General features: G+C 42.9%; 1 protein-coding gene across 2 annotated transcripts; it reads right to left on the reverse strand.

The window, feature by feature from the left end:
* Nucleotides 1-148: 148 nt before the first annotated feature.
* LOC109871974 (DNA replication licensing factor mcm4-A-like) lies at nucleotides 149-18,817 on the reverse strand. Of its 2 annotated transcripts, none has more exons than XM_020463025.2 (17): nucleotides 18,750-18,817; nucleotides 17,996-18,116; nucleotides 17,695-17,850; nucleotides 15,743-15,906; nucleotides 15,426-15,527; nucleotides 15,190-15,285; nucleotides 14,965-15,060; nucleotides 14,462-14,600; nucleotides 7,255-7,475; nucleotides 6,842-6,962; nucleotides 3,085-3,344; nucleotides 2,387-2,752; nucleotides 1,938-2,065; nucleotides 1,478-1,685; nucleotides 973-1,201; nucleotides 628-761; nucleotides 149-458 (listed from the first exon to the last, which is right to left on the reverse strand). In XM_020463025.2, the coding sequence occupies exons 2-17, from the start codon at nucleotides 18,075-18,077 to the stop codon at nucleotides 366-368; spliced, it is 2,595 nt and encodes an 864-aa protein (XP_020318614.1). In that variant the 5' UTR covers nucleotides 18,078-18,116; nucleotides 18,750-18,817; the 3' UTR covers nucleotides 149-365. The 2 variants fall into 2 exon arrangements, with proteins under 2 accessions (XP_020318614.1, XP_031662748.1); XM_031806888.1 differs by having other exon boundaries at nucleotides 15,743-15,921.
* Between the last annotated feature and the right edge of the window lie 3,365 nt (nucleotides 18,818-22,182).

Genomic DNA, 22,182 nt, shown 5'->3' on the forward strand with positions numbered 1-22,182 from the left:
AGTTTTTCCTGTCCTACTATGCTTTTGCCATGTGCTGGGTAACACAGTAGTCCTAAGTGCACACTGCCTGTAATCATGGCACACCTTGTCATAGTGTTGCATTGTAGCCCTGGCATCAGCATTCTTCCAAACCTGAAACATCCCAAAAGACATATAAAAGCATTTCTTTATTGCTCACCAAAACATCAAAGCAACCAAGCACTATCAGTAATCATGAAGCATACAATGCTAGTCCTGACTGAGTCATTAACATTAATGTGGTCAAACATTCTTCACAGATCAGTATTCTGTAGAGAAAGCTGCTGGTTCAGGGAAATAAGTGCAAATTCAATGACTGTACAAGGTAAGGGGAGGCGTGAGTTTCTTTATAGCAGGCGAACAGTCTTTCCAGTGACAGTCAGATAGTCTTCATCTGCCAGGGCGCGCAGAGCCTCTTCAAACATGTCCTTTGTTATTGCCTGAAAGTTAACACATTAGGAGACAGAAACACTATTCAGAAGATGGATATGCTTACCATCCAATTCAAATGTACAGAAAAATACACATTTAAATCTTGTTTTAGGGTAATTGTGAGGACTGTTTTGATAGTTCTCAACAGGAAAAGCAGAGCTGGGAGGTACTACTTACAGCTTCAGACTGTCCTCGGAGATCATCAAACAGCTGCTGGTACTTCATGGCAGGGGTCTTTCCCTTGGACTGGATCATTTTCTTCAAGGCCTGGGCCACTTCCTCCTTACGCTTACGGGCCGTGGCACTCATTCCTGGGTTGAGTAAAAACAAAAAGACAAGATAATATTTGCACCATATTGCACATTATCAAAGACACTGACACATACAAATTCATAACATGGTTGGGTTCGCACATCCAACCAATCCAAAAACATATTTGAAACATTTAACATGGCAGACACCTGAAAGAAATTTGAAGAGCTGTCATAGTAAATAATTACAAATAGACTAAATCCTCCATACCGGTTGTGATGATGGAGATGTCGACAAAGCCAGTCCTGGGGTCTGTAGCGGACTGCTTGAGGGCTTCGCGATGCAGTCTCTTGGCCTCCTCCACGTCGATGGTCTCCACCTTGTCAGAGAAGCGCACCTTGGCATGGGCCTCAGCCAGGCGGATCAGAGACTCCAGCTGCCTGGGGTAGGCAGACACCATCCCCCGCCCGCTGCCAATCTTCCTCATGTCCACGTAGGCCTGGAAGAAAGATACCCATACAATCAATCCAATTTATTTATAAAACCTTTACACTGTTGAATGCTACTGCAGGCTATCGACCAGGGCTTCATCTGGCTTAATATAGCCTAAACCTGGAACCAGCACAGAACTTGTTACATTCAGGGCCTGAAACAAACCTAGCCAGCCACTTAATACTTTTTATTTTATTTGGTGCTGTCAGGCCCTGAAGTTACATCTACATCACAACCCCTTTCAACTTAGAGTATTTGTTATTATTATATGCCTATATCGTACCTCAATGAGTGCCTGGCTGGCTTCTTCGTTCAGTCTGGGGTTGATGTAAGTGCGAGCGTATGCAATGTAGTCCTTCAGCACAGCCATGTCCAGGAACTCTTCCTCGATCTGCTCCTCGCTCTGGTAGTAGAGCGCCACCAGGTGGTGAGCCAGGCGACGGTCGTACGCCTCGTCCTGAGGATCCAGCATCAGGAAGATCAGATCAAATCTGTAGGGGAAAAATAGCATTTTATTTTTTTATATATTATGTTTAATGCCTCACATACTACATTTTTTAATAGTAGATCATATGCATGTTGTGAGTTATTTTTATTTTATATATTTTTTGGCAACAAGGTGCATTTAGTTACAGTGGAGAAGTCATTGTTTGGGGTTCAGTGACCCTAAGGATATTATTGACAATCAATATCATTTATCAATAAGAGTGTCCAGGGTGGTTGACCTATCAGGTAATATTTACCTTGAGAGCAGTGTGTGAGGGAGCTGGATGTTCTCAATGGTCGTCTTCTTGGGGTTCCACTGAGACTCCACGGGATTGGCTGCTGCCAGGACGGAGGTGCGTGCATTGAGCTGGCAAATGATTCCCGCCTGCACAAAAATAAAGAGAGAGCTTTGTAAGAAACTACCCTGTAGTTCATCGTTACTAACAGACTATTTACAAAACAGAAAACAAAATTATAATGCTTCTCCAGTATTGAAACTATTTAATCATTTGATGTTAGCAACACCACATTTAACATTAAAATTCAAGAAGAGCCTATAAGTTTCTGTGAAGTGCATCATTTCTGTGAATAGTCTTGAACCTAGTGCTGAAACTTAAACATAAGTAAACTTTTTTATTTAACCTTTAACAAGGAAAGTTCATCCCCTAATCTTATTTTGTTCTTTTTTCTTTTTTTTCCAACCAACCTTGGCGATGGAGAGAGTCTGCTGCTCCATGACCTCATGCAGCACAGAGCGCGTGCTGTCGCTCATCTTGTCAAACTCATCAATACAACATATCCCGTTATCACTGAGCACCAGGGCCCCCGTCTGCAGCACTAGCTGCTTGGTCTCTGGGTCCTTCATCACGTAGGCTGTGAGGCCCACGGCGCTGGAGCCCTTCCCAGACGTGTACTGACCGCGGGGCACCAGGTTGAACACGTACTGCAGCAGCTGTGACTTGGAGGTGCCGGGGTCTCCACAGAGCAGGATGTTTACCTCGGCACGGAAGTTACCGCGGCCTGTCTGGCTGAAGTCTTTACGGGTGCCCCCAAACAGCTGGAGAAGAATACCCTTAGGAAAAGAAGATAAAGTTTATAGTACTGTGCATTTTGAATAAAAGTCTAATCTAAACTCAGTCAAAAATGAAACAATTGCTGCAGAAAAATACCCTGGGAAAAGAATGAAACTTTATAGTACTGTTCATGGATGTTGAATGAAAGCAAAATCCACTGTAATCTGAAAGACAGCAGTTCCACATCCCTGGCAACAGAGGACCCCACGTTCATTTGACGAGACAACGATCCCGTGGTGAGTTTCCCAAAAGCGTTGTAGCACAAACATCTTAATTACATAGCAGGCAATATAGAAAATGATCTTTGTGCTACAACTTTGCTTTCACTGACCTTTTTGATGTCCTCGTGTTCATAGATGCTGGGGGCCAGGGCGGAGGAGAGACGATCGTATACATCTGGTTTGGAGGCCAGCTCCTTCAGTATCTGGACACGCTCTTCAGTGAAAAGCTTCTGGTCTGAATCCTCATCCAGCCCGTGAAGGCGCTTCTCATCAGTCTTGCGGAAGTGGATGACATCGATGTGGGTCTTATACACAGACTTCACGTTGCTCTGGCGAGGGTTCTCACGCATAGGAACCGCTCTGTAGATACCTGTGGGGGAGTTGAGGAGTTTCGTCACGACAATAGGACCATTTTCTTGCATCCCAACATCAAAAAGCTCTGTAGCAGGACAGCTAACACGGATGTCGGGAGTCTCGGGACCTTGAGAAATTTAACAGTGAGTGAGTGATGACCATGAAAACACACAAGACTGACGGCTATTGCTATGCAGGGATGGAACCAAAATTATTCTCCAATCGTTTTGTTCTGAACAGAATCATTATTTTTGTTGGTTCCGTTACACTGTTCCAACCAGCAAAATAAAGTTCTGGACCGATTTAAACCCCAAAAATGTAACGTTTATATTGTTCATTTCTGTTCCTTTTTAAACCTTTTTACATTCAACTCGACATTAAATGACTTCACCAATGGATACGGGAGCTTGCTATGGAGCAGGCAAGCTACAGACAAATGTAGGGGGCGACATGTGAATGAAATGCTGTGGGTGAGGAGAGCACTGGGCATGAAGCACTGGGTAACTTGTTGATATGACATACATTATTTGAATTAGGCCCACATAATTATACCTACGGAGGAGTCACTTCTAAGAAGGAACATAACTTCAGAGAGTTATCGTAATGTTGGACCAGAGCTAGCCCTGGATCATGACTCATTTTATTTCACCTGTTCTCTTTACTGCTCCAGAACAGTAAAAGGTCACTTTTATTCTCGGTTCTGCTTCTTATTTTTTATTATTTAAAAAAAAATCGGTCTTTCCCGGTTTTCGGTTCCCTGAACAGGTCCCAACTTGTTTCTAATGTTCAACAAGTATATTATTCTTATGGCTTTATCTAGCTTTATTTGTGATATTTCCCCTTGCCTTGTTGGCTTGCTAGGTTATCAATCCTCTGACATCTGCGTTGTTGACGGTAACCATCTGAGTAGGTTTAAAAAAAAATGTTTTACTTGCACGAGCTGCATTTGAAGTTGCACGCGATCGTATCCACTGCTAGGTACACAGATGACGAACTGCACACTCAACTTTTCATGACGCAGCAGAGAAATGAGTCTATAGAACCATGTCTTCTTATTCAAACTCTAGTAAGGCACAGCAGCAGTATGCATGACTACGGCTAATTGTTTTCCTTACCACGTGACCTGACCAGAAAAACTAAGCCCACGGTTATAGGCTTAAAAAATAAAGAAAGGGGGGGGGCAAACAGCAGTTGAAACAAACAAAGCGCTATTGATTGCAAGGACTGACCACTAAAATATCACAATTATAGTTAAGCATATTTTAAGTCGAAACAGTGTTTGTTACTAACATGGGATACGGTAGTTGCACTATGCGCATGAGGCACTTACAAGTTATATTCTACAAGAAATCACTGAATATCATTTATTTAGAAGTCCAAAAATGGATGTGGCAACTTCAGATTGCCCTTTTAACTAGAGCACACTTTTTGGAAAGCACTTTATAGCCTGTTACAGAATCCCGTTGCCGAGGTCGCCACAACATTGTGTGCGCATTTGTTTATTTGCTTTCTGGAGCCGCGCTGTCTGGCTCTCACCCCTGTGCACGCTCTAGCCATGCAGTCTCTCCGAGCCCTGATTGGCTAACCAGCCTGACCCACACACCCCAAGGGAGTAAATATGGCCCGTCCCCAAACAGTCTTTTCCCAGTCTGTGAGCATGGTTGAACCGGTGGATATGGGGATGCGTGAAAACATAAGTTTGTATCACTATTGTTATGCCCGTTGGACGTGTTTACCACATATGTGCTCCAAGTAGAGATGAACTTTTCTTGACATTTATGTTGCCTATTTGTATAGCTTCACAGTGTTCATTGAATGTTATTGTTAGCATGAGCGCTAGTTGTAACTCGGGTTACTACAGTTGAAGTCAGAAGTTTACATTAAAACTAGTTTTTCAAACACTCCACAAATGTCTTGTTAACAATCTATAGTTTTGGAAAGTCGTTTAGGACATCTACTTTGTGCATGACAAGTAATTTTTCCAACAATTGTTTACAAACAGATTATTTCACTTATAATTCACTACCACAATTTCCAAATACCTGAAGGTACCACGTTCATCTGTACAAACAATAGTTGGCAAGTGCAAACACCATGGAACCACGCAGCCATCATACCACTCAGGAAGGAGACTTGTTTTGTCTCCTAGAGATGAGCATACTTTGGTGTGAAAACTGAAAATCAATCCCAGAACAACAGCAAAGGACCTTGTGAAGATGCTGAAGAAAACAGGTACAAAGGTATCTATATCCACAGTAAAACTAGTCCTATATCGACATAACCTGAAAGGACGCTCAGCAAGGATGAAACCATTGCCTCAAAACCGCCATAAAAAAAGCCAGACTACGGTTTGCAACTGCACATGGGGACAAAGATCTTACTTTTTGGAGAAATGTCCTCTGGTCTGATGAAACAAAAATAGAACTGTTTGGCTATAATGACCATCATTATGTTTGGAGGAAAAAGGGGGAGGCTAGCAAGCCAAAGAACACCATCCCAACCGTGAAGCACAGGGGTGGCAGTATCATGTTGTGAGGGTGCTTTGCTGCAGGAGGGACTGGTGCACTTCACAAAATAGATGGCATCACAAGGCAGGAAAAATATGTGGATATATTGAAGCAACATCTCAAGACATCAGTCAGGAAGTTAAAGCTTGGTCGCAAATGGGTCTTCCAAATGGACAATGACCCCAAGCATACTTCCAAAGTTGTGGCAAAATGGCTTAATAAGGACAACAAATTCAAGGTATTGGAGTGGCCATCAAAGCCCTGACCTCAATCCCATTAAAAATGTGTGGGCAGAACTGAAAAAGCGTGTGCGAGCAAGGAGGCCTACAAACCTAACTCAGTTACACCAGCTCTGTCAGCAGGAATGGGCCAAAATTCACCCAATTTATTGTGGGAAACTTGTGGAAGTCTACCTGAAACGTTTGACCCAAGTTAAACAATTTAAAGGCAGTGCTACCAAATACTAATTGAGTGTATGTAAACATATGACCCATTGGGAATGTGATGAAAGATACTATACTATACTATTTCACATTCTTAAAATAAAGTGGTGATTCTAACTGACCTAAAACAAGGAATTTTTACTAGGATTAAATGTCAGGAATTGTGTAAAAGTGAGTTTAAATGTATTTGGCTAAGGTGCATGTAAACTTCCGACTTCAACTCTATGTAATATATGGTTATTAGATAGTCCTTTGCTCCAGTTGTATTCATCATTCCTTCATACATAGCACTCTGCACACATCTATGCAGTGTATTTATATCCTGTATAGCATATTCATCTTCTCTCTGTACCTTTACAGGACCTTTCTCAGGGTGTTTAAATAAAGTTAATGTGTGCCAACTCTTGGGCTGCTTTATTCCCCTCTAACAGGGGACGGTGTCAGTGGCTCACAAACCAGTAAAATACGTAGAGCCGGGTTGCTCTCCTCCACATACCATATCCAACAGCTAAGCTATACATTATCGCTTCACAGCCAGTTCTTCTACGGGGTAAACAGCTCACCAGTGATGTTGATGCGGTCTCCTGGCTGTACTTTGTCGACCAGGTCGTTGTGAGCGTACACTATGGTGGTGTGAGGGGTCTGCCCAGCAGGCATGTCATCAGGAGACTCCTGCACTTTGATCTGAAAAGGGGAGATGGAGGAGAAAAAAAAAGGAATCCGAGTGAAAACAGGAGTTCTGCTTCTTCAGAGCTGTGTCTGGGAATACACTAATATTGGATTTGTGTTCTAACCCAGGAAGACAAGCTTTTATGGACTAACGGGTATCTGAACTAAACCACTATCCTCAGTTTTCTGTTCAGCAGCATCCAAACAAATCGTATCTTCCAATTAAAGTAAGCAGACAGTCAAAGTATAACAGACCCCTGCATGATCTTGACCAACTCTTAAAAAACGCTTTCACCCCATATCTCACCATCTGTTTGTCGGAGAAGGCTGAGCGGTTGTGGATGAGGGCCAGACTGTGGGTGGTGTTGCAGTTGCGGCACACGGCAGGCTCTGCGATGCGGCCGCGGTCCACCTCCACGCAGGTAGAAAAAGCACAAACCTGGCACTGGAAGAAGGCCTCCTGCATCTCTGGGATCAGCTGGGAGGTCCTGATCACCATGCCACTGATGGTGATCATTTGGTCAATGTCTGGAAGGAGAGGGACAGAGGAAGATTGTATTAAGTACTGAGCACTATAGCACCAGATATGGCTTCAAATTGTGCTCGTTTCAAACATTTTAGATATGGTTAACTGAGCTTGCCCGGGACAAATGGAATCAATGTCAGCCCCAAAAGTACAAATCATCTGGCACTCTAGGCCACAGGCTCATTCAAACGCTCAATTTGGAAAGAAAATCAATGTTAAATTGAGTATAATTCACTCTTCATATGGTTTATAGTGCAATAGATGTTCATGTGTTGTTCAGGGAAGCTAGACATCCATCAGATGCTCCCAGGTGATATTTATTTTTAACAATGTTTCGACCCGTAGGTCTTCATCTGACATCGGTGCAAATGCAATCGAAATTCTAATCAAACACTTCATGAGAGCCCTGGCATTCAGAGTTTGAGCGGAATAGGATTGCCTGTTGCACAGTGAGAGCCAGCTCCTCATAGCTACAAGACTATGGTGCTTACCTATGTCTATGCGCAAACCCTACACCCCAACCCGAGCACTCCGTTCTGCCACCGCAGGCCTCTTGGCCCTCCCACCCCTACGGGATGGCAGCTCGTCTCTGTCCTGGCAACCCAATGGTGGAACCATCTTCCCCCTGAAGCTAGGACAGCAGAGTCTCTGCCCAACTTCTGAAAACATCTGAAACCCTACCTCTTCAAACAGTATCTTAAATAATCCTCCTCACCTCAACCCCCCCTCCCATTTTTTAAATGTTTATATAAACACTTAACCAGCACTTGCACTTGACTCCCTCTTCTAGCTCCGACTCTGACAGCTACGTTAAAGGAAAAATGTACTTTCCATGCCTGTGATATGTGGTTGTCCCAATGAGTTAAATGTAAGTCGCTCTGGATAAGACTGTCTGCTCAATGACTAAAATGTAAATAGCTGGTTGATGTATTGAATGAAGTAAGTTTTCCCATTAGCCCATGTTGCGCAACATTTCTATAGGCTATGCAATTGCATGGCAAAACTGAGTTGATGCCCTCTGCTAAAAAGAGGGATACCATAAGTTTTCTATAGGCTAGGTCTACTATATTTATTTCTTAAAATTCCTAATATTAAGCACATTGCTTCGCTTTATAACCGGAGTAGCCTACCTGGCTGGCATGAAAAAGAACCACGGTGAAAATGTCCTCTATTCGCTATTTAAATGCCCAAGATGACCTTTTTTTCCCCCCTGGCCCTGTTCCGACAGGTGCATGATAATGGCCCTAAATCAAAACTAATTTCACACATACAGTACCCGTCAAAAGTTTGGACACCTAATTTCAGGGTTTGTCTTTGTTTTTACTATTTTGTACATTGTAGAATAATAGTGAAGATATCTAAACTATGAAATAACAGATGGAATCACGTCGTAACCAAAAAAGTTTTAGATTCTTCAAAGTAGGCACCCTTTGCCTTAATGACAGCTTTGCACACTCTTGGCATTCTCTCAACCAGCTTCATGAGGTAGTCAACTGGAATGTATTTAAATTAACAGATGTGCCTTGTTAAAAGTTAATTTGTGGAATGAATGCCCTTCTTAATGCATTTGAGACAATCAGTTGTGTTGTGACAAGGTAGGGGTGGTATACAGAAGATAGCACTATTTGGTAAAAGACCAAGTCCATATTATGGCAAGAACAGCTCAAATAAGCAAAGAAACAACAGTCCATTACTTTAAGACATGAAGGTCAGTCACTCCAGACAATTTCAAGAACTTCAAGTGCAGTCACAAAAACCATCAAGCGCTATGATGAAACTGGCTCTTATGAGGACCGCCACAGGGTAGGAAGACAGAGAGTTACCTCTGCTGCAGAGGATAAGTTCATTAGAGTAACAGCCTCAGAAATTGCAGCCCAAATAAATGTGACGCATCAAATCAAAGTTTTTTTGCCGAATACAACACTACTGAAATGCTTACTAACCAAATAGTGCAGAAGAAAAGGCATGCGTGTGTGTAGGTAAGTAAAGAAATAAAATAGTAAAAAGACATTTGAAAATAAGAGTAGCAAGGCTATATAAAGACACCGGATAGTTGGGCTTATTGAGGTAGTATGTACTAGAGGTCAACAGATTATGATTTTTCAACGCCGATACCGATTATTGGAGGACCAAAAAAAGCCGATACAGATTAAAATCGGCCGATTTTTATTTATTTATAATAATGACAATTACAACAATAGTGAATGAACACTTATTTTAAATTAATAATACAAATCAATTTAGCCTCATAAATAATGAAACATGTTCAATTTGGTTTAAATAATGCAAAAACAAAGTGTTGGAGAAGTAAAAGTGCAATATGTGCCATGTAAAAAAAGCTAACGTTTGAGTTCCTTGCTCAGAACATGAGAACATATGAAAGTTGGTGGTTCCTTTTAACATGAGACTTCAATATTCCAAGGTAAGAGGTTTTAGGTTGTAGTTAATATAGTATTTATAGGACTATTTCTCTCCATACCATTTGTATTTCATATACCTTTGACTATTGGATGTTCTTATAGGCACTATAGTTTTGCCAGTGTAACAGTATAGCTTCCATCCCTCTCCTCGCCCCTACCTGGGCTCGAACCAGGAACACAACAACAGCCACACCCGAAGCAGCGTTACCCATCGCTCCACAAAAGCCGCAAACCTTGCAGAGCAAGGGGAACAACTACTCAAAGTCTCAGAGCGAGTGATGTTTGAAACACTATTAGTGTGCACCCCGCTAACTAGCTAGCGATTTCACATCGGTTACAACAGCCATTAGGCTGATAGGCTTGAAGTCATAAACAGCGCTGTGCACGCGAAGAGCTGCTGGCAAAACGCACGAAAGTGCTGTTTGAATGAGTGCTTACGAGCCTGCTGCCTACCATGGCTCAGTCAGACTGCTCTATCAAATCATAGAATGACTTATAACATAATAACACACAGAAATATGAGCCTTTGGTCATTAACATGGTTGAATCCGGAAACTATCATTTAGAAAACAAAACGTTTATTATTTCAGTGAAATACGGAACCTTTCGGTATTTTATCTAACGGATGGCATCCCTAAATCTAAATATTCTTGTTACATTGTACAACCTTCAATGTTATGTCATAACTACGTAAAATTCTGGCAAATTAGTTCGCAATGAGCCAGGCTGCCCATATACCCTGACTCTGCGTGCAACGAACGCAAGAGAAACGACACAATTTCACCTGGTTAATATTGCCTGCTAACCTGGATTTCTTTTAGCGAAATATGCAGGTTTAAAAATACAACCCAGCAGCAGGACCACTACCTCCGCCTTTGTGCAAGGAGGACCAGGAGGAGCACTGCCAGAGCCCTGCAAAATGACCTCCAGCAGGCCACAAATGTGCATGTGTCTGCTCAAACGGTCAGAAACAGACTCCATGAGGGTGGTATGAGGACCCGACGTCCACAGGTGGGGGTTGTGCTTACAGCCCAATACCGGGCAGGACTTTTGGCATTTGCCAGAGAACACCAAGATTGACAGAGTCTGGAGACGCCGTGGAGAACATTCTGCTGCCTGCAACATCCTCCAGCATGACCGGTTTGGCGGTGGGTCAGTCATGGTGTGGGGTGTCATTGGTGTGGGGTGTCGTCTCGCTCCATCCACCAACGCCACGTTGCACCACAGACTGTCCAGGAGTTGGCTAATGCTTTAGTCCAGGTCTGGGAGATCCCTCAGGAGACCATCCGCCACTTCATCAGGAGCATGCCCAGGCGTTGTAGGGAGGTCATACAGGCACGTGGAGGCCACACACACTACTGAGCCTCATTTTGACTTGTTTTAAGGACATTACATCAAAGTTGGATCAGCCTGTAGTGTGGTTTTCCACTTTAATTTTGAGTGTGACTCCAAATCCAGACCTCCATGGGTTGATAAATTTGATTTCCATTGATCATTTGTGTGATTTTGTTGTCAGCACATTCAACTATGTAAAGAAAAACATATTTAATAAGAATATTTCACTCATTCAGATCTAGGATGTGTTATTTTAGTGTTCCCTTTATTTTTTTGAGCAGTGTATATACTTCTGTGTATTGATTTTAAGAAAGGCATTGGTGTTTATGGTTAGGTACAGTCGTCCAACGATTGTGCTTTTTTCGCAAATGCGCTTTTGTTAAATCATCCCCCAGCGTTGCATCGATTATATGCAACGCAGGACACGCTAGATAAATTAGTAATATCATCAACCATGTGTAGTTATAACTAGTGATTATGATTGATTGTTTTTTATAAGATAAGTTTAATGCTAGCTAGCAACTTACCTTGGCTTCTACTGCATTCGAGTAACAGGCCTCGTGGAGTGCAATGAGAAGCAGGTGGTTATAGAGTGTTGGACTAATTAACTGTAAGGTTGCAAGATTGGATCCCCCGAGCTGACAAGGTGAAAATCTTTCGTTCTGCCCATGAACAAGGCAGTTAACCCACCGTTCCTATGCCATCATTGAAAATAAGAATGTGTTCTTAGCTGACTTACCTAGATAAAAAGGTATACATTTTTATTAGATTTTTTTTAAATCGGCGCCCAAAAATACCGATTTCCGATTGTTATGAATCGGCCCTAATTAATCGGTCAACCTCTAGTATGTACATGTGGGTATGGTTAAAGTGACTATGCATATATGATGAACAGAGAGTAGCAGTAGCGTAAAAAGAGTGGTTGACGGGTGGTGGGACACAATGCAGATAGCCCGGTTAGCCAATGTGTGGGAGCACTGGTTGGTCGGGCCAATTGAGGTAGTATGTACATGAATGTATAGTTAAAGTGACTATGCATATAAGATAAACAGAGAGTAGCAGCAGCATAAAAGAAGGGTTGGGGAGCACACAATGCAAATAGTCTGGGTAACCATTGGTTACCTGTTCAGGAGTCTTATGGCTTGGGGGTAAAAACTATTGAGAAGCCTTTTTGTCCTAGACTTGGCACTCCGGTACCGCTTGCCATGCGGTAGTAGAGAGAACAGTTTATGACTGGGGTGGCTGGGGTTTTTGACAATTTTCAAGGCCTTCCTCTGACATGCCTGGTGTAGAGGTCCTGGATGGCAGGCAGCTTAGCCCCAGTGATGTACTGGGCAGTACGCACTACCCTCTGAAGTGCCTTGCGATCGGAGGCCGAGCAATTGCCGTACCAGGCAGTGATGCAACCTTGAAGCATGGAGGTGGTGTGATGGTGCTTTGCTGGGGACACGGTCTGTGATTCGTTTAGAATTCAAGACACACTTAACCAGCATGGCTACCATAGCATTCTGCAGCGATACACCATCCCATCTGGTTTGCACTTAGTGGGACCATCATTTGTTTTTCAACAGGACAATGACCCAAAACACGCCTCAAGGTTGTGTAAGGGCTATTTGAGAGTGATGGAGTGCTGCATCAGATGAACTGGTCTCCACAATCACCCAGAAACCACCAAACCATCCCAAGATGGTTTGGGATGAGTTGGACCTCAGTGTGCAAATTTGTCATCAAGGCAAAGGGTGGCTACTTTGAAGAATCTCAAATATATTTTGATTTGTTTAACATATTTTAGGTTACTACATGATTCCATGTGTTATTTCATAGTTTTGATATCTTCATTATTATTCTACAATGTAGAAAATAGTAAAAAATAATTAAAAACCCTGGAATGAGTATGTGTTCACACTTTTGACTGGTACTGTATATTATTTAGTATATGCATAGACAAGATTACATTGAGAATAGCCTGATGGGTGAGATTATCACCAGTTGTGAATGATGTTCAGCGTATGCAGTCTAGGCAAGAAACAGCACATGCATTGTTTTTTAAAAACTTTTTCAAACCATAGTCACATGCAATCATGCGGACTACCTAACCCGAAGGGCTATATGTTTAAAATCAACTAAACTGGCCACATAACTAAGCATAGCCTATAGGCCTATGACCCCTGGAACATGGTTGGGTAGACCCCATAGCCTAAAGAGCCTAGTGAAAAGTGTTCTTATAAGCCCAGTCATTGCGCCATCACATGTGAAAACTGTTGACTGGCCACTATTTAAAAAAAGGTTAAAGCTTTCTTGTGCTGCTTTATTTATTGCTAAATTCTTAAAATTAAGCACATTAATTCACTTTCGAACCGGTGTAGCCAACCTGGCATATTAACAACGGAACCGCGGGAAGAGCTTTCGCTACTTGAGTGCAGGCTAAGGATAACATGTTTTTGTGTGGGCCACTCTAAATCAAATAATCCCACATGTTAGTAGGCGATATGCAAAAAACATTCAATTCAGAATAGTCTGATAGATGAGAATACTGCGGAGTGCTTGTCAAATTGTGAATAAGAGAAAGATGGTGTGCAGCCTGTGCAAGAAACAGGCTACTTTTGCCAAATCATCCTTAGTGTCCCATCATGCAGCCTCAGAAATCAAAACATATACCTTAAGTTTTGTATCACAACTAAAGTTGCATAAATAACTACATTTAAGCATATAGGACATGTTTTAACCCATCACTTTGTTAACCAATCAACACAGAATAGCAGCATGCATGTGCGCACTCCCGTCAGAAAAATAACCTTTCTATTTTATTCCACTATGTTCAATTGTACTCTTCTTACTAGAACATAATATACAATGCCACAGGAAATAAGCAAATCTTGTCTGCTAAATGAACTAGTGTATCAAACAGCCACATGGCATAGCCAGATCAGGGCCTAACATGACCCCAGAATATGCTATTCGGTTCTTTTCTCCATATGATGTATCTTTAGAAATGCCTCAAATAAATAATGGATTTATTGTGTTGGTGTAGGCTATAATCAATTGATTCATTAGCCTATTTTAAAGTGTATGTTCCAGAGGTCCGATATCAGTGTCTTGTAGGCTATGTGTGTGGAAGTCCGGAGATGTTAAACGTGTTTATGTTAATTAACGGTGAACAACAGTGAGACCAGCAGTTATTTGCATGACAGTTACCGGCTGACAAAATGTAATTACCGCCACAGTCCTATTACCTTCAGGGTTCAGGCTCCTCATGTTCCTGGTCTTCAGGGCGTTGTATGGCCGCACCTGGATCTGGTGCTCCAAGATGGAGTCTGGGAAACGCTCAAAGAACAGCTCATTGACAGCCATGTCAAACGTGGGGATGACTTCCTGTGAAAGAGAAAAACAACATTATGAATCACCATTCTTATTGGTATGCCACACGTAATTAAACATATTGCAATCTCCATGGTAATAAATGGTTGAAAAATATTTTGCAGACAAATATTACACCAACCCACCCTTGCTAGCGGTCACAATTTGATTTAACGTTGTCATACGGGAAACATTTTAAGTTAGCACTCATAGCCCATTATCTCCCATTAATATTAAAGAGGTCCTAAAGCTAGAAATCAAATATCTAAATGACCCTTGGTAATTCCATATGCTAGCTTAGTAGAACTTACACACACACACACACACCCCACTTAGACTCGAGAGGGTTCATATGTGAGACCGTCTGGTGCGTGTTTACCTGGGGGTAGGAGATGAGCTGCCTGTACAGGTCCGCGTCAAAGGACTGCACATGGCTGCAGTTAACGTTCAGCACAGGCTCACCAACCACACTGATCTAGAGGGACAACACAAGTAGAAAATGATCACTGCAAAAGAATAAGTGCAATACTAGTCTCAAGACAAGATGTTAATGGTTGATCACTGTTATTGGTGTCACATGGTGCTAGGGGGAGGGGGACCCTACCTCCTCCAGCTTCTGCATGTAGAGAGGCTCATTCAGGTCCAAACCAGCATTCTCATCCTCGTTGGAAGTCGGGTCAATGAACCTCTGCAGGAATCTCTGTGGGGAAAATGAACAATAATAGCATTCAGATAAAATGATCTAACAGATTGAACTCACATTTTTTCTTATCAATTATATTTGTATTATTTATTTTTCTACACAAATGAAAGCAAAGCCCCAAAGGTTCATTTCCATACCTGGAACTTCTCCTTGCACGTTCCCACATTGACATCAGTGCCCCAGATAACAAGCTTCTGACCCAGTGCCTGCTCACTGGCTACTGCACCATCTGCACTTGGCTGGTGGAGGACAAAAATGGCATTAGCTGTTATAGATTTCCTAACAATGTCATTCTATATAGCATAAGCCGTTAGCAAATCTCTAACGCCAACTTTCTAAAATAAATAGCATTAGCTGTTACAGATTTGCTAACAATATCATTCTATATCTATATAGCATTAGTGGTTATACATTTCCTGATTATCATTCTCCATATAGGAGTTTCTCTACTCACCGGCTCAGAGTGAAGGTCCACCTGGGGGGCCTTCCTGATGGAGCCCAGGTCAGGGCGCTGTCTGGCTGGGGTGCCACCCACACCACTACGGGGGGTGCCCTCCACCCTGGAGCTCGGAGTCCCGTACATCAGAGGGGAGCTCATGTCCACCTCACTTGGGAGAACTGAGAAGACATTGACTTAACATTCCGAGTGACATCACAGGGTCAAAATCCCAGTTCTTTTAGGTACAGTTCCAGTTTATCTTTTGCAGTTGTGCTGCACAAATGATCTGGGCCCGTCTCCACAAAGCATCTCAGAGTAGGAGTGCTGATCTTGGATCTGTCCATATAAATCATATCAAACTTTAGTTGTCACATGCGCCCAATACAACAAGTATAGACCTTACTGTGAAATGCTTACTTACAAGCCCTTAACCAACAGTGCAGTTCAAGAAGAGTTAAGAAAATATTTACCAAATAAACTAGAAAGTAAAAATAGAAATAAAAAGGGGCCAGTGTTGAGGATCAGCATGGCAGACGTGTTATTGCCTACCCTTACCATCTGGGGGCAGCCCGTCAGGAAGTTCAGGATCCAGTTGCAAAGGGAGGTGTTTAGTCCCAGGATCTTTAGCTTAGTGATGAGATTGGAAGGCACTATGGTGTTGACAGCTGAGCTGTCGTCAATTAATATCATTCTCACATAGGTTTTCCTTTTGTCTAGGTGGGAAAGGGCAGTGTAGAGTGAAAAAGAGATTGCATCATCTGTGGATCTGTTGGGGTGGTATGTGAATTGGAGTGGCAATTGACAACAACAAAAAATATATATTATTATCAAGTGCAGTCACAAAAAACATCAAACTGGCTCTTATGAGGACCGCCACAGGAAAAGAAGACCCAGATTTACCTCTGCTGCAGAGGATAAGTTCATTAAGAGTTACCAGCCTCAGAAATGGGCAATTAACTGCACCTCAGATTGCAGCCCAAATAAATACTTCACAGAGTTCAAGTAACAGACACATCTGATCATCAACTGTTCAGAGGAGACTGTGGGAAATCAGGCCTTCATGGTCGAATTGCTGCATAGAAACCACTACTAAAGGACACCAATAAGAAGAGACTTGCTTGGGCACAAGAAACACAAGCAAAGGACATTACACCGGTGGAAATCTGTCCTTTGGTCTGATGAGTCCAAATTTGAGATTTTTGGTCCCAACCGCCATGTCTTTGTGAGATGCAGAGTAGGTGAACGGATGATCTCGGCATGTGTGGTTCCCACCGTAAAGCATGGAGGTGGTGTGATGGTGCTTTGCTGGGGACACCGTCTGTGATTTATTTAGAATTCAAGACACACTTAACCAGCATGGCTACCACAGCATTCTGCAGCGATATGCCACCCCATCTGGTTTGCGCTTAGTGGGACTATCACTGGTTTTCCAACAGGACAATGACCCAAAACAAACCTCCAGGCTGTGTAAGGGCTATTTGACCAAGAAGGAGAGCGATGGAGTGCTGCGTCAGATGATCTGGCCTCCACAATCACTCGACCTCAACCCAATTGAGATGGTTTGGGATGAGTTGGACAACAGAGTGAAGGAAAGGACCCAACAAGTGCTCAGCATATGTGGGAACTCCTTCAAGACTGTTGGAAAATCATTCCTCATGAAGCTGGTTGAGAGAATGCCAAGAGTGTGCAAAGCTGTCAAAGCAAAGGGTGTCTACTTTTAAGAATATAAAATCTATTTGGATTTGTTTAACTTTTTGGTTACTACATGATTCCATGTGTGTTATTTCATAGTGTTGATGTCTTCACTACTATTCTACAGTGTATAAAATAGTAAAATAAAGAAAAACCCTTGAATGAGTATGTGTCCAAACTTTTGACTGGTACTGTATATTTATGCGACTGCAAAAAAAAAGACTAACTCAAACAGCATCATTCTGTGTGTTAATGCTGGAGAGGCAGTTAGTTACCTGAGCGGCGCGGGCTGGAGAACAGAGAGGTGTCATGGACAGCAGGGCTGGCAATGTCTGTGGCTGGAGACGTGGGCATGGCCCGCAGATCCCCGTTGGAGGAGTCCTGACCTCTCCGCCGCTGGGAAGGAGGGGAGACCAGGCCATCACTGCCAGCTACAGAGACAGAAAAATACATAGTTGGTTAGGTTAGACTGCTTCCTTTCATCTGATTTATATGTCCTTGAGTGTTATATTAAATTAAAAGCAGAATATCTCTGTACAAAATCAAACTGTAAATATAGTTTATGGTACTCAGAACCTTTTGCTGTCGACTTAGGAGTGGCTGGAATGTCATCCCTGTTACGCTTGCGTCTACCGGGAGTTGATGTTGGTGAAGACATTCTGAATGATCACAGGTCCTAGAAAAGAAATCTGGTTGACTATACGAAAAAAAAAAAAAGTTAAATAACGTTAAATGTATGCGTCTTTGACTCGTAAAATAACATAATACAACCAGTAAGTAACACATAGTTAATTCAAGCTCAACTCCGCTAACTACTGGCTTTGTTATTAGCTATGTCACTAGCTAACGAGTTCATTGTTGGTAGCTACTTGCATTCTATTCGACGTGTAATGAAACAATGCATCCTAGCCAGTTAGCTAGCTGGGAAGTCAACTAAACATCCGAAAGAGCTTGTAAACTAAAAATAAAATATTGATTGTAAATCCTTAACTAGGTACATTCTCTAATTATATATTCCTAATAATTTGTTTATCAAATACTTTGATGGCTGGCATGTTCATTGTAAAACAGTAGCTAGCTAGTGCAAGTTAACAATAGAGAGAAAGCTACTATATGTTAGTATCTTTGCATGAAAGGCACCAACTACTACTTGCCGAGGAAACCCAGTCTGATTTTATTTTTTAAATCCGGTGAACACTCCCAAACACATAAATTAGGTCATCTGAATTTGCTCTAACACAAAACATTTAATAAACAACGACCTAGTTCATTTAGCTTTTGAAAACCTTAGAATTAGCTAGCTACAGTATCTTAAAATTACTTTTCTTACCTACTACGTAGTGATACCGCAATGAATTTGGCGCGAAATGGTGGGTGTGACGTTTTAGTCCCGGGAAACTTTGCACCAATAGCGAAGCTAAGTACTTGTGCGCTAACCATTAGTATTTGCACATCAAGGGGGTTCCGGAGTGTCTTTACAATCAGTACGGTTAACATTTTAAATGGAATACCTTAATAATCTTATTTTTTGTAAGTATTTCATTATTAGATCAGGAGTTTGCATTGTAATAATTGTGTTCACCTAAAGGTCTGGGTAATCCCCCCATCAATCTGATATCGTTTCACGGACCAGGATGTCTTGCTCCCAGGCAGACTAAACAACTTTTTTGCCCGCTTTGAGGACAATACAGTGCCACTGACACGGCCTGCAACGAAAACATGCGGTCTCTCCTTCACTGCAGCCGAAGTGAGTAAGACATTTAAACGTGTTAACCCTCGCAAGGCTGCAGGCCCAGACGGCATCCCCAGCCGCGCCCTCAGAGCATGCGCAGACCAGCTGGCCGGTGTGTTTACGGACATATTCAACCAATCCCTATACCAGTCTGCTGTTCCCACATGCTTCAAGAGGGCCACCATTGTTCCTGTTCCCAAGAAAGCTAAGGTAACTGAGCTAAACGACTACCGCCCCGTAGCACTCACATCCGTCATCATGAAGTGCTTTGAGAGACTAGTCAAGGACCAATATCACCTCCACCCTACCTGACACCCTTGACCCACTCCAATTTGCTTACCGCCCAAATAGGTCCACAGACGATGCAATCTCAACCACACTGCACACTGCCCTAACCCATCTAGACAAGAGGAATACCTATGTGAGAATGCTGTTCATCGACTACAGCTCGGCATTCAACACCATAGTACCCTCCAAGCTCGTCATCAAGCTCGAGACCCTGGGTCTCGACCCCGCCCTGTGCAACTGGGTACTGGACTTCCTGACGGGCCGCCCCCAGGTGGTGAGGGTAGGCAACAACATCTCCTCCCCGCTGATCCTCAACACTGGGGCCCCACAAGGGTGCGTTCTGAGCCCTCTCCTGTACTCCCTGTTCACCCACGACTGCGTGGCCACGCACGCCTCCAACTCAATCATCAAGTTTGCGGACGACACAACAGTGGTAGGCTTGATTACCAACAACGACGAGACGGCCTACAGGGAGGAGGTGAGGGCCTTCGGAGTGTGGTGTCAGGAAAATAACCTCACACTCAACGTCAACAAAACTAAGGAGATGATTGTGGACTTCAGGAAACAGCAGAGGGAACACCCCCCCATCCACATCGATGGAACAGTAGTGGAGAGGGTAGCAAGTTTTAAGTTCCTCGGCATACACATCACAGACAAACTGAATTGGTCCACTCACACAGACAGCATCGTGAAGAAGGCGCAGCAGCGCCTCTTCAACCTCAGGAGGCTGAAGAAATTCGGCTTGTCACCAAAAGCACTCACAAACTTCTACAGATGCACAATCGAGAGCATCCTGGCGGGCTGTATCACCGCCTGGTATGGCAACTGCACCGCCCTCAACCGTAAGGCTCTCCAGAGGGTAGTGAGGTCTGCACAACGCATCACCGGGGGCAAACTACCTGCCCTCCAGGACACCTACACCACCCGATGCTACAGGAAGGCCATAAAGATCATCAAGGACATCAACCACCCGAGCCACTGCCTGTTCACCCCGCTGTCATCCAGAAGGCGAGGTCAGTACAGGTGCATCAAAGCTGGGACCGAGAGACTGAAAAACAGCTTCTATCTCAAGGCCATCAGACTGTTAAACAGCCACCACTAACATTGAGTGGCTACTGCCAACACACTGTCAATGCCACTGACTCTACTCCAGCCACTTTAATAATGGGAATTGATGGGAAATGATGTAAATATATCACTAGCCACTTTAAACAATGCTACCTTATATAATGTTACTTACCCTACATTATTCATCTCGTATGCATACGTAGATACTGTACTCTATATCATCGACTGCATCCTTATGTAATACATGTATCACTAGCCACTTTAACTATGCCACTTGGTTTACATACTCATCTCATATGTATATACTGTACTCGATATCATCTACTGTATCTTGCCTATGCTGCTCTGTACCATCACTCATTCATATATCCTTATGTACATATTCTTTATCCCCTTACACTGTGTATAAGACAGTTTTTTTTGGAATTGTTAGTTAGATTACTTGTTCGTTATTAGTGCATTGTCGGAACTAGAAGCACAAGCATTTCGCTACACTCGCATTAACATCTGCTAACCATGTGTATGTGACAAATAAATTTGATTTGATTTGATTCCACTCAGGGGCGCTAGTGTAAACCTTTACCACAAGGTGGCGCATGTGCCATGAGAAATGTGTCAACATTTTTTGACGATCACTCGAAAAATACAGAAAGCATTTCTTTAGATTTTCATAGAATTTATGGCAATGGCATGAAACAAATTCCGGGAACACATCAAACATGCAGAATTGCTCTTACCATAAGTAATTACTCTGCATTCTTCTATATAGCAACAATGCCTTTATATCAAATTAATAACCATGATAACCTACTTTCCAGGGCCATCAAGGACATCAAATTTATTTTATAGACAATGGCATGTACTGTACACAAAAATCGGTGAATATAAAATATTGTTCATTATGTAACATTTCCACTGCCCACAATGTCATATGACCAGAGACGTGCACTTGACAGTTTACATCAATGGTTCCCAACCAAGGGTACTTGACCTACCCACAGTGGGTACTTGAAAAGACTCATGAGACCATAGGCCTACTGGTAAAAACTACACGAGGGGGTACTTTAGGGGTACCAACGGTTGGGAACCACTGATTTACATGATGATGCCTATAAAAGCGCTGGCTCCACATACGCAGCATGAAATTGTGCGCTTGTCAGTTAGGGAATTCGATTCATCTGGCCCGGGCGCCTTGGCGTGTTTTGCCCTGGGTGAAAGTTGATTGCATTCGTTTTAGAACCGGGCTTCCTCCCGGGCGTGAGCCAGGTTCGCCGTTTAAAGCCCACGGCGTAGTCGCCTCAAAACTAAAGTTAAGTAATTAAGCATGTGAGTAGGAGTAGGATTCTATGTTTTCACATGGAAGTGATCACTTTGAGAAAAACACTTATTTTAACTGCCTTACCAATGAAAACTAGATTGAAAATTCAAACATATATGTATAGAAAAGTGATGTGTTTCTGGACAATGCACCATGCTGCATCGTTGACATGGCAGAGCGGCGCAGATTACTGTTCGATTTGAGAGGGCACAGCTACCTCATCTCTTTTGCCCGTTGACCTCACGGGTCATAGAACGGTGGCCCCGCGGATCAGCATAATCGAATCCCCCCCAATGCACTCGTAGTATAGAAAGAGGGTGGCATGTGCGCACACCCTTCTCTCCTCAAATGGGAGCT

Source organism: Oncorhynchus kisutch, linkage group LG27 (assembly GCF_002021735.2).
Source record: "Oncorhynchus kisutch isolate 150728-3 linkage group LG27, Okis_V2, whole genome shotgun sequence".
Taxonomy (NCBI): Eukaryota; Metazoa; Chordata; class Actinopteri; order Salmoniformes; family Salmonidae; genus Oncorhynchus; species Oncorhynchus kisutch.